The sequence below is a fragment of the Hemitrygon akajei genome, chromosome 3 (assembly GCF_048418815.1).
Source record: "Hemitrygon akajei chromosome 3, sHemAka1.3, whole genome shotgun sequence".
In the NCBI taxonomy this organism is placed as follows: Eukaryota; Metazoa; Chordata; class Chondrichthyes; order Myliobatiformes; family Dasyatidae; genus Hemitrygon; species Hemitrygon akajei.
Genome location: NC_133126.1, coordinates 102,102,136 through 102,114,149, shown reverse-complemented (window position 1 = coordinate 102,114,149; position 12,014 = coordinate 102,102,136). Strand labels below are relative to the sequence as shown.

The window sequence follows — 12,014 nt, the reverse complement described above, 5'->3', positions numbered from 1 at the left end:
GTTAGTGATGTGGTGGGGGATCTGTGGGGTGAGGGTTAGTGGTGTGGTGGGGGATCTGTTCGCTGGGGGTTAGTGGTGTGGTGGGGGATCTATTCGCTGAGGGTTAGTGGTGTGGTGGGGGGTCTGTTCGCTGAGGGTTAGTGGTGTGGTGGGGGATCTGGGGTGAGGGTTAGTGGTGTGGTGGCGTGAGGGTTAGTGGTGTGTTGGGGGATCTTTGGGGTGAGGGTTAGTGGTGTGGTGGGGGATCTGTGGGGTGAGGGTTAGTGGTGTGGTGGGGGATCTTTGGGGTGAGGGTTAGTGGTGTGGTGGGGGATCTGTGGGGTGAGGGTTAGTGGTGTGGTGGGGGATCTGTGGGGTGAGGGTTAGTGGTGTGGTGGGGGATCTTTGGGGTGAGGGTTAGTGGTGTGGTGGGATCTGAGGGGTGAGGGTTAGTGGTGTGGTGGGGGATCTGTTCGCTGAGGGTTAGTGGTGTGGTGGGGGGATCTGTGGGGTGAGGGTTAGTGGTGTGGTGGGGGATCTGTGGGGTGAGGGTTAGTGGTGTGGTGGGGGATCTGTGGGGTGAAGGTTAGTGGTGTGGTGGGGGATCTTTGGGGTGAGGGTTAGTGATGTGGTGGGGGATCTGTCAGGTTGAGGGTTAGTGGTGTGGTGGGGGATCTTTGGGGTGAGGGTTAGTGGTGTGGTGGGGGATCTTTGGGGTGAGGGTTAGTGGTGTGGTGGGGGATCTGTGGGGTGAGGGTTAGTGGTGTGGTGGGGGATCTGGGGTGAGGGTTAGTGGTGTGGTGGGGGATCTGTGGGGTGAGGGTTAGTGGTGTGGTGGGAGATCTGTGGGGTGAGGGTTAGTGTTGTGGTGGGGGATCTGTGGGGTGAGGGTTAGTGGTGTGGTGGGGGATCTTTGGGGTGAGGGTTAGTGGTGTGGTGGGGGATCTGTGGGGTGAGGGTTAGTGGTGTGTTGGGGGATCTGGGGTGAGGGTTAGTGGTGTGGTGGGGGATCTGTGGGGTGAGGGTTAGTGGTGTGGTGGGGGATCTGTGGGGTGAGGGTTAGTGGTGTGTTGGGGGATCTGGGGTGAGGGTTAGTGGTGTGGTGGGGGATCTGTGGGGTGAGGGTTAGTGGTGTGTTGGGGGATCTGGGGTGAGGGTTAGTGTTGTGGTGGGGGATCTGTGGGGTGAGGGTTAGTGGTGTGGTGGGGGATCTTTGGGGTGAGGGTTAGTGGTGTGGTGGGATCTGTGGGGTGAGGGTTAGTGGTGTGGTGGGGGATCTGTTCGCTGAGGGTTAGTGGTGTGGTGGGGGATCTGTCAGGTTGAGGGTTAGTGGTGTGGTGGGGGATCTGTGGGGTGGGGGTTAGTGGTGTGGTGGGGGATCTTTGGGGTGAGGGTTAGTGATGTGGTGGGGGATCTGTGGGGTGAGGGTTAGTGGTGTGGTGGGGGATCTGTGGGGTGAAGGTTAGTGGTGTGGCGGGGGATCTTTGGGGTGAGGGTTAGTGATGTGGTGGGGGATCTGTGGGGTGAGGGTTAGTGGTGTGGTGGGGGATCTGTGGGGTGAGGGTTAGTGGTGTGGTGGGGGATCTGTCAGGTTGAGGGTTAGTGGTGTGGTGGGGGATCTTTGGGGTGAGGGTTAGTGGTGTGGTGGGGGATCTGTCAGGTTGAGGGTTAGTGGTGTGGTGGGGGATCTGGGGTGAGGGTTAGTGGTGTGGTGGGGGATCTGTCAGGTTGAGGGTTAGTGGTGTGGTGGGGGATCTGTGGGGTGAGGGTTAGTGGTGTGGTGGGGGATCTGGGGTGAGGGTTAGTGGTGTGGTGGCGTGAGGGTTAGTGGTGTGGTGGGGGATCTGTGGGGTGAGGGTTAGTGGTGTGGTGGGGGATCTGGGGTGAGGGTTAGTGGTGTGGTGGCGTGAGGGTTAGTGGTGTGGTGGGGGATCTGTGGGGTGAGGGTTAGTGGTGTGGTGGGATCTGTGGGGTGAGGGTTAGTGGTGTGGTGGGGGATCTGTGGGGTGAGGGTTAGTGGTGTGGTGGGGGATCTGTGGGGTGAGGGTTAGTGGTGTGGTGGGGAATCTGTGGGTTGAGGGATTTTGGTTGCAAGGTGCAGTGAAGGCTGTCAGTGTGAAGGCTGCATTAACCCTGCTGCTTCCTGCCTGTCCACAGCATACCCGTCCCACTGCCAGCTCCTGTTTGCCAATGGCCCATGTACAGACTGGACCGTCCGCTGGTTTTTCATCCCCGAATCTGCCGTCTGTAACCGCTTCTGGTATGGGGGTTGTCACGGAAACCAGAACAACTTTGAGACGGAGGATGAGTGTTTGCGTCAGTGCAAGAGGACTGCATTGGAGGGTTCTCACACAGAGTGGCAGAACCAAGCTGGACGTTCATCCAACAGTGACCCATCTCCCTCTGAGCGCGAGCAGCCTGTCTATAGGTAAATTCATGGGGAACCCATCCCCACATCCAGACAAAGAACTTTTCACACAGATAGCTCCCACATGCTGCACCCCTGTACACCTCGTGTACTCAGCCCATGCGCATTCAAGCAATGTATCTGCAGCCTGAGATTGCACAGCTACAAACAGATGCTACATGCTCTGTGTACACACTCCCACCCCCTGTACACACACACCAGCAAACCCTTCCATTGCTGCTCCAGCCCAGCGGGATCTCCATACCACGTGATCTCCAGTGCACCATACTCTCAGCTGAGCTGTTTTCTGATCTCTGATTCACCCCAGTTTCTCTTGCTCTCAACAGGTTACAGATAGATCGAGGGGATCCAGTGTCTGTGGAGGCCAGGCTTGGGGAAACAGCTCGGTTACTGTGCAGAGTGGATGCCTCACCATCTCTTCATGTGGAGTGGCGCCGAAATGGGAGGCCAGTGTATTCACCTAGGTAACTCAGTAATTGCTGCTCCACGTAGGCAACCCCATCTCACTCCCCAAGCTATTTTCTCTCTTTCCCAGTTGTATCCTTCCCACACTGATCTCCTCACCTACACTAAACTGAGGCCAATTACACAGCTAATTACCCCACCAGCCCTCACCTCTTTAGGTTGTGGGAAGAAACTGGACAGCTGGAGGAAACCCACACGGTCACAGAGAAGTAGAAGCTGTACACTGATGGCACCAGAGATCAGGATTGAAGTCAAGTCATTGTTGCTGTGAGGCAGTGGCTCTACGTGAGGAGCTGGTGGGGTGGGGGTAGGGTGGTTGTTGGTGATGTGAGGTGCTGGTGGGGTGGGGGTTGGGTGGTTGTTGGTGATGTGAGGTGCTGGTGGGGTGGGGGTTGGGTGGTTGTTGGTGATGTGAGGTGCTGGTGGGGTGGGGGTAGGGTGGTTGTTGGTGATGTGAGGAGCTGGTGGGGTGGGGGTTGGGTGGTTGTTGGTGATGTGAGGTGCTGGTGGGGTGGGGGTTGGGTGGTTGTTGGTGATGTGAGGTGCTGGTGGGATGGGGGTAGGGTGGTCATTGGTGATGTGAGGAGCTGGTGGGGTGGGGGTTGGGTGGTCGTTGGTGATGTGAGGTGCTGGTGGGGTGGGGGTAGGGTGGTCGTTGGTGATGTGAGGTGCTGGTGGGGTGGGGGATGGGTGGTTGTTGGTGTTGTGAGGTGCTGGTGGGGTGGGGTAGGGTGATCATTGGTGTTGTGAGGTGCTGGTGGGGTGGGGGTAGGGTGGTCATTGGTGTTGTGAGGTGCTGGTGGGGTGGGGGTTGGGTGGTCGTTGGTGTTGTGAGGAGCTGGTGGGGTGGGGGTAGGGTTGTTGTTGGTGATGTGAGGTGCTGGTGGGGTGGGGGTTGGGTGGTTGTTGGTGATGTGAGGTGCTGGTGGGGTGGGGGTTGGGTGGTTGTTGGTGATGTGAGGTGCTGGTGGGGTGGGGGTAGGGTGGTTGTTGGTGATGTGAGGAGCTGGTGGGGTGGGGGTTGGGTGGTTGTTGGTGATGTGAGGTGCTGGTGGGGTGGGGGTTGGGTGGTTGTTGGTGATGTGAGGTGCTGGTGGGGTGGGGGTAGGGTGGTCATTGGTGATGTGAGGAGCTGGTGGGGTGGGGGTTGGGTGGTTGTTGGTGATGTGAGGTGCTGGTGGGGTGGGGGTAGGGTGGTTGTTGGTGATGTGAGGAGCTGGTGGGGTGGGGGTTGGGTGGTTGTTGGTGATGTGAGGTGCTGGTGGGGTGGGGTAGGGTGATCATTGGTGTTGTGAGGTGCTGGTGGGGTGGGGGTAGGGTGGTCATTGGTGTTGTGAGGTGCTGGTGGGGTGGAGGTAGGGTGGTCATTGGTGTTGTGAGGTGCTGGTGGGGTGGGGTAGGGTGATCATTGGTGTTGTGAGGTGCTGGTGGGGTGGGGTAGGGTGATCATTGGTGTTGTGAGGTGCTGGTGGGGTGGGGGTAGGGTGATCATTGGTGTTGTGAGGTGCTGGTGGGGTGGGGGATGGGTGGTTGTTGGTGTTGTGAGGTGCTGGTGGGGTGGGGTAGGGTGATCATTGGTGTTGTGAGGTGCCGGTGGGGTGGGGGTAGGGTGATCATTGGTGTTGTGAGGTGCTGGTGGGGTGGGGTAGGGTGGTCATTGGTGATGTGAGGTGCTGGTGGGGTGGGGGTTGGGTGGTTGTTGGTGATGTGAGGTGCTGGTGGGATGGGGGTAGGGTGGTCATTGGTGTTGTGAGGTGCTGGTGGGATGGGGGTAGGGTGGTTGTTGGTGATGTGAGGTGCTGGTGGGATGGGGGTAGGGTGGTTGTTGGTGATGTGAGGTGCTGGTGGGGTGGGGGTAGGGTGGTCATTGGTGTTGTGAGGTGCTGGTGGGATGGGGGTAGGGTGGTTGTTGGTGATGTGAGGTGCTGGTGGGGTGGGGGTAGGGTGGTCATTGGTGTTGTGAGGTGCTGGTGGCGTGGGGGTAGGGTGGTCATTGGTGTTGTGAGGTGCTGGTGGCGTGGGGGTAGGGTGGTCATTGGTGTTGTGAGGTGCTGGTGGCGTGGGGGTAGGGTGGTTGTTGGTGATGTGAGGTGCTGGTGGGGTGGGGTAGGGTGATCATTGGTGTTGTGAGGTGCTGGTGGGGTGGGGGTAGGGTGGTCATTGGTGTTGTGAGGTGCTGGTGGGGTGGAGGTAGGGTGGTCATTGGTGTTGTGAGGTGCTGGTGGGGTGGGGTAGGGTGATCATTGGTGTTGTGAGGTGCTGGTGGGGTGGGGTAGGGTGATCATTGGTGTTGTGAGGTGCTGGTGGGGTGGGGGTAGGGTGATCATTGGTGTTGTGAGGTGCTGGTGGGGTGGGGGATGGGTGGTTGTTGGTGTTGTGAGGTGCTGGTGGGGTGGGGTAGGGTGATCATTGGTGTTGTGAGGTGCCGGTGGGGTGGGGGTAGGGTGATCATTGGTGTTGTGAGGTGCTGGTGGGGTGGGGTAGGGTGGTCATTGGTGATGTGAGGTGCTGGTGGGGTGGGGGTTGGGTGGTTGTTGGTGATGTGAGGTGCTGGTGGGATGGGGGTAGGGTGGTCATTGGTGTTGTGAGGTGCTGGTGGGATGGGGGTAGGGTGGTTGTTGGTGATGTGAGGTGCTGGTGGGATGGGGGTAGGGTGGTTGTTGGTGATGTGAGGTGCTGGTGGGGTGGGGGTAGGGTGGTCATTGGTGTTGTGAGGTGCTGGTGGGATGGGGGTAGGGTGGTTGTTGGTGATGTGAGGTGCTGGTGGGGTGGGGGTAGGGTGGTCATTGGTGTTGTGAGGTGCTGGTGGCGTGGGGGTAGGGTGGTCATTGGTGTTGTGAGGTGCTGGTGGCGTGGGGGTAGGGTGGTCATTGGTGTTGTGAGGTGCTGGTGGCGTGGGGGTAGGGTGGTTGTTGGTGATGTGAGGTGCTGGTGGGGTGGGGGTTGGGTGGTTGTTGGTGATGTGAGGAGCTGGTGGGGTGGGGGTTGGGTGGTTGTTGGTGATGTGAGGTGCTGGTGGGGTGGGGGTAGGGTGGTTGTTGGTGATGTGAGGAGCTGGTGGGGTGGGGGTTGGGTGGTTGTTGGTGATGTGAGGTGCCGGTGGGGTGGGGGTAGGGTGGTTGTTGGTGATGTGAGGAGCTGGTGGGGTGGGGGTTGGGTGGTTGTTGGTGATGTGAGGTGCTGGTGGGGTGGGGGTTGGGTGGTTGTTGGTGATGTGAGGTGCTGGTGGGGTGGGGGTAGGGTGGTCATTGGTGATGTGAGGAGCTGGTGGGGTGGGGGTTGGGTGGTTGTTGGTGATGTGAGGTGCTGGTGGGGTGGGGGTAGGGTGGTCGTTGGTGATGTGAGGTGCTGGTGGGGTGGGGGTAGGGTGGTCATTGGTGTTGTGAGGTGCTGGTGGGGTGGAGGTAGGGTGGTCATTGGTGTTGTGAGGTGCTGGTGGGGTGGGGTAGGGTGATCATTGGTGTTGTGAGGTGCTGGTGGGGTGGGGTAGGGTGATCATTGGTGTTGTGAGGTGCTGGTGGGGTGGGGTAGGGTGGTCATTGGTGTTGTGAGGTGCTGGTGGGGTGGGGGTTGGGTGGTCATTGGTGATGTGAGGTGCTGGTGGGATGGGGGTAGGGTGGTCATTGGTGATGTGAGGAGCTGGTGGGGTGGGGGTTGGGTGGTCATTGGTGTTGTGTGGTGCTGGTGGCGTGGGGGTAGGGTGGTCATTGGTGTTGTGAGGTGCTGGTGGGATGGGGGTAGGGTGGTTGTTGGTGATGTGAGGTGCTGGTGGGGTGGGGGTAGGGTGGTCATTGGTGTTTTGAGGTGCTGGTGGCGTGGGGGTAGGGTGGTCATTGGTGTTGTGAGGTGCTGGTGGGGTGGGGGTAGGGTGGTTGTTGGTGATGTGAGGTGCTGCTGGGATGGGGGTAGGGTGGTTGTTGGTGATGTGAGGTGCCGGTGGGGTGGGGGTTGGGTGGTTGTTGGTGATGTGAGGTGCCGGTGGGGTGGGGGTAGGATGGTCATTGGTGATGTGAGGTGCCGGTGGGGTGGGGATATTGTGGTCATTGGTGTTGTGAGGTGCTGGTCGGGTGGGGGTAGAGTGGTCATTGGTGTTGTGAGGTGCTGGTCGGGTGGGGGTAGGGTGGTTGTTGGTGATGTGAGGAGCTGGTGGGGTGGGGGTTCGGTGGTCATTGGTGTTGTGAGGTGCTGGTGGGGTGGGGGTTCGGTGGTCATTGGTGATGTGAGGTGCTGGTGGGATGGGGGTAGGGTGGTTGTTGGTGATGTGAGGTGCCGGTGGGGTGGGGGTAGGATGGTCATTGGTGATGTGAGGTGCCGGTGGGGTGGGGGTTGGGTGGTTGTTGGTGATGTGAGGTGCCGGTGGGGTGGGGGTTGGGTGGTTGTTGGTGATGTGAGGTGCCGGTGGGGTGGGGGTAGGATGGTCATTGGTGATGTGAGGTGCCGGTGGGGTGGGGATATTGTGGTCATTGGTGTTGTGAGGTGCTGGTCGGGTGGGGGTAGAGTGGTCATTGGTGTTGTGAGGTGCTGGTCGGGTGGGGGTAGGGTGGTTGTTGGTGATGTGAGGAGCTGGTGGGGTGGGGGTTCGGTGGTCATTGGTGTTGTGAGGTGCTGGTGGGGTGGGGGTAGGGTGGTCATTGGTGATGTGAGGTGCTGGTGGGGTGGGGGTTGGGTGGTCATTGGTGATGTGAGGTGCTGGTGGGGTGGGGGTAGTGTGGTCGTTCTCCTGATACAGCATTGCTTATAAAGTTCCAAAACTTCCAAAGTTCAGTGAAGTAAACAGTGTCTCCAGTGTGTTTACATGGTAGGTGTTTGATAAGTACCCTCAGAGCAGCCCCATCTAGAAGGTTAGGGTGCACTTAGCCATTTGGATTTGGACTTGGCTTGCCCAAAGAAGACAAATAGCCATGGTGGATGGGACTGATCCTGGATGAAGGAGTATGAGTAGTGGTCTACCATAGAGTCTCTGCTCTACCAGTGACTTGAATAAAAACATCAATTGGTGGGTTCGTAAGTTCGCAGATGATACAAAGATTGTGTCATGCATAGCATAGAGGCTGGTGAAGAGAAATGGAGTTTAACCTGGGCAAGTGTGAAGTGTTGCACTTTGAGACGTCAAATGTAAAATAATGGCAAGAATCTGTACATTGTTGATGTACAGAGTGGTTTTGACGTGATGTCAAAGACCATAGCTTCCTGGAAGTGGCCACACATGATGGTAAAGTGGTAAAGAAGGCTTGTCTTTGCCAGGTGAAGCACTGAGTTCAGGAGTCGAGAAGTTATGTTGCAACTCTGGTTAGGTGGCATTGAGAATAATGCATTCGATTCAGGTCCCCCTATTGAGGGAAGGTTATCAGCGATATCGAGAGAATGTGAAAGGGATCTACCCCTGATCAAGATAGCACTGATAAGTGCAACAGTTTGCATGCAGGGACTGGTCAAATATTATTGTTTAGGACTACAACATCTGAAGTTCAGTCACAGCTACGGATACTTCATTAAGCAGCATCCTTTTAAGATGCTTAAAATATCCATTGACACTCAAAACTGGCAGATCCTAGATGGTACACCTGGGTTGCAAGTGCAGTTCCACTTTAAGAAAACAAAAGCTGAGCCACAGGTACGATTGAAACACAGAGGCCTTAGGCCACCCTCCCCCCCCCCCCCCCCCCCCACCAACCCCTATTCATGACTATCCAGCTGACAAATATACACTCTCTGGAAAATGTAATTGAAGACCCTAGAGCAAGACTGCAGTACCAAAGGGATTTGAGGGACTACTGTGTCTTGTACTTCATTAAAACATGGTTCACCTCCACCATTTTGGACACAGCACTGCAGCCCACAAAGACAGGACAGATGAGCCTTTTGAAGGTAGAGGAGGGGGAGTATGTTTTATGATGGTTTGCAGTTGTGGTGGTTTTGTCTAAATCCTTCTCACCCAATCTGAAACATCTGGCAATCAGATATCCATTTTTTCTGCCGAGGGAGTTTTCCGCCATCATCCTGAAAGCAGTGTACATTCCACCTCAGGCCAACATTAAGAAGGTACTGGAGAATCTGAGCAAACAGCGCAGCCAGGTGCCTTTCTTATCGTTGCAAGAGATTTCAATCAGGCCATTTTGAAGACATCTCTGAACAACTACATATCACCTGTTGAACCAGAGGAGCAAACACACTTTACCACTGTTATACCATCATCAAGAACGCTTGCTGTGCCATCCCATGCCCGCACTTTGGAAAGTCTGATCACCTGGCTGTTCTTCTACTCCCAGTGTACAGACAGAGACTACAGCCTGCAGCATCAGTGGGGAGGACCAAGGTCAGGAGAGGTGGAGGAGCACTTACAGGGATGCTTTGAGTTGGTGGACTGGACAATATTCAGGGATTCATCGTCCAATCTGAATTAATGCACCTCAGTCGTCACCAACTTCAAGACCTGTGTGCATGAGTGTGTACCTTCAAGAACATACTGAATATACCCAAACCAAAAGGCAAGGATGAACCAGGAGATTCATAGTCTGCTGAGGGTTAGATCTGTGGCATTCAAAACCACTGATCCAGAACTATACAAGAAGTCCAGGTATGAGCTACAGAAAGCTCTCTTTAAGAGCGAGAAAAGCTATTCTGATTTAGTTTAGAGATGGAATTGGAGGGTTTGCAGGCCATTACTTCCCCAAGTCTGAGTGTGATGCTTCATTTTCACTTGAGCCCAATACCTTTTATGTACACTTTGAAAGTGAGAATAAAGCTGCACCTTTGCAAATCCCTGCAACATCTGGTGACCCTGTGATCTGTCTTGGAGGCCAAGGTCAGAATGTCTTTCAAAAGGGTGAACACTCGCAAGGCTTCAGGCCCTAATGCTGTCCCTGCTAGGGCATTGAAAACGTGTTAACCAACTGGTGGGAATTGTTCAAGGACACCTTCAATCTCTCACTGCTGCCATCGGAGGTTCTCACGTGCTTCAAAAGAGCGACAAGAAGAGCAGGGTGAGCTGCCTCAATGACTATTGCCCAGTTTCACTCACATAAGACTATAAGATATAGGAGCAGAACTAGGCCATTTGGCCCATCGAGTCTGCTCCGCCATTTTATCATGGCTGATCGATTTTCCATCTTAGCCCCATCTCCCTGACAAATCAAGCATCTACCAACCTCGGCCTTAAATAGCCCCACCTACTGTGATTGTTTTGAGATGAAGTCCTGATGAAGGGTCTTAGCCCAAAATGTTGACTGCTTACTCGTTTTCACAGATGCTGCCTGGCCTGCTGAGTTCCTCCAGCATTTTGTGTGTGATGAAGTGCTTTGAGAGGTTGGTCACAGCCAGAAGCAACTCCTAATGTTCTGGACCTGCTGCAATTTGTCTGTCACCACAATAGGTCTACAGTGGATGCAATCTCACTGGCTCTCAACTTGGCCTAGGATCACATGGACAGTAGCAATACCTACATCAGGCTGCTGTTTACTGACTACAGCTCAGTGTTCAACACCATCATACCTCAGTGCTCATCAGCAACTCTAAAACCTGGGCATATGTACTGTTACATACCCCGTGGGTATCTTGAGACTGTCTTATGACCATGATGTAATTGAGTATCTGGTGAGCATGATGTAATGGTCTTGTGATGATGGGGTGATGTAATTTCCCGCCAGTGTGAGGCCACATGATGTAATTTTCCCGCCAGTGGGAGGTCATGTGATGGCCTGTTCCAACAGGTATAAAACGGAAAAGCCTTGTTGTGACACAGGTCAATTTGTTGCTTAATTCGTCAGTTACTCCATTATGCTGCGTATTCATCTCATGCCGCAGTTTTGTTTTAAAGTGGAATTTTAATTTCTAAAGTCTCAAAGGTTACTGCTGGCAGTTTTGCCACAATGCTGTTTTAGTCCAATCGGAGAGTGAAGAATCTATCGAAGTATAGAGACTCAAAGGATCAAGTAGAGTTGGTGTCATCGGCGGTAGTACAGGGTCGACCTTATTGAATCCTCATTCAAAGAGATGGTAACCTGCATCCGAGATAATCCCTGCTATAAGAACAGAAAGGATTGGGGCAGAGTTATTCATCAAGGAAAAGGTCAGTTCCTTTAAGCCATTTTTATTTCCTTCGTCGCAAATCCTTTGGGCAAGGCATATTTCAGCGGGATCAGCAGTAACATCACGTTGTCGAGGAATTCATTACTTCAGGAAAGTCTCTCCTAATTGACTATATAAATCAATTGGACTTTTGCATTTATCGCTTTAAGAACTGAGTTCACATTTATCACTTTAAAAACTGTTCGAGTTGCCATATAGCAGTTAACTTCCCGTTAAGTTAGTCGTTTGTTTACTTTTCATTTTTTTATTGAGCAGTGTTTAATAAATGTTTTATTTGTTTATAAAAAAACCTGCCTCAATTCTATATTCCTTGTTGCTGTATCTTACCTTCCTCTGCAGTTTGATCCTCAACCTCCTCATCAGGAGACCACAGTCTGTGGAGATCAAAAATAACATCTCTTCCTCACTGACAATCCAACACTGGCACACCTCAAAGATGCATGCTTAGATCATTGCTCTATTCTCTCTATACCCACAACTATGTGGCATGGCAAAATTCAAACACCAGCTACAAATTTGCTGATGACACAATTGTCAGAATTTCAGATGATGACAAGGAGGCACACAGGAGTGAGAAAGATCAGCTGGTTGAGTCGTGTGGTAGCAACAACCTTGCTCTGAACATCAGTAAACTAAGGAATTGATTGTGGACTTCAGGAAGGGAAAGTCGAGGGAACACACACCAGTCCTCATCAAGGGATCAGCAGTGGAAAAGGTGAGCAAAGTTCCTGGGTGTCAACATGTCTGAAGATCTATCCTGGGCCCAACATATAGATGCAATTACATAGATGCCATGCCAGCAACTGTTTTTCTTTAGAAGTTTAACGGGAATTGGTTTGTCATCAAAAATACTCACAAGTTTCTACAGATGTACCATGGAGAGCTTTCTAACTGGTTGCATCACTGTCTGGTACGGAGGAGCTGCTGCACAGCAAGAGCTGCAGAAGGTTGTAAACTTAGCCAGCTCCATCATGGGGCCTCCCCAGCATCGAGCACACCTTCAGAAGGCGATGCCTCAAAAAAGCAGCATTTATCATTAAGGACCCCATCATCA

The 12,014-nt window shown here is 53.9% G+C and overlaps 1 protein-coding gene across 9 annotated transcripts in view; it reads left to right on the top strand.

Moving 5' to 3' along the window:
- paplna (papilin a, proteoglycan-like sulfated glycoprotein) overlaps positions 1 to 12,014 on the top strand; it is a 420,656-nt gene that overhangs the window by 382,023 nt on the left and 26,619 nt on the right. For all 9 annotated transcript variants that reach the window (XM_073040502.1, XM_073040509.1, XM_073040506.1 and 6 more), the window contains 2 exons: positions 2,137 to 2,407; positions 2,734 to 2,871. In XM_073040502.1, coding sequence (XP_072896603.1) covers positions 2,137 to 2,407; positions 2,734 to 2,871 — 409 coding nt within the window. The remainder of the gene's footprint in view (positions 1 to 2,136; positions 2,408 to 2,733; positions 2,872 to 12,014) is intronic.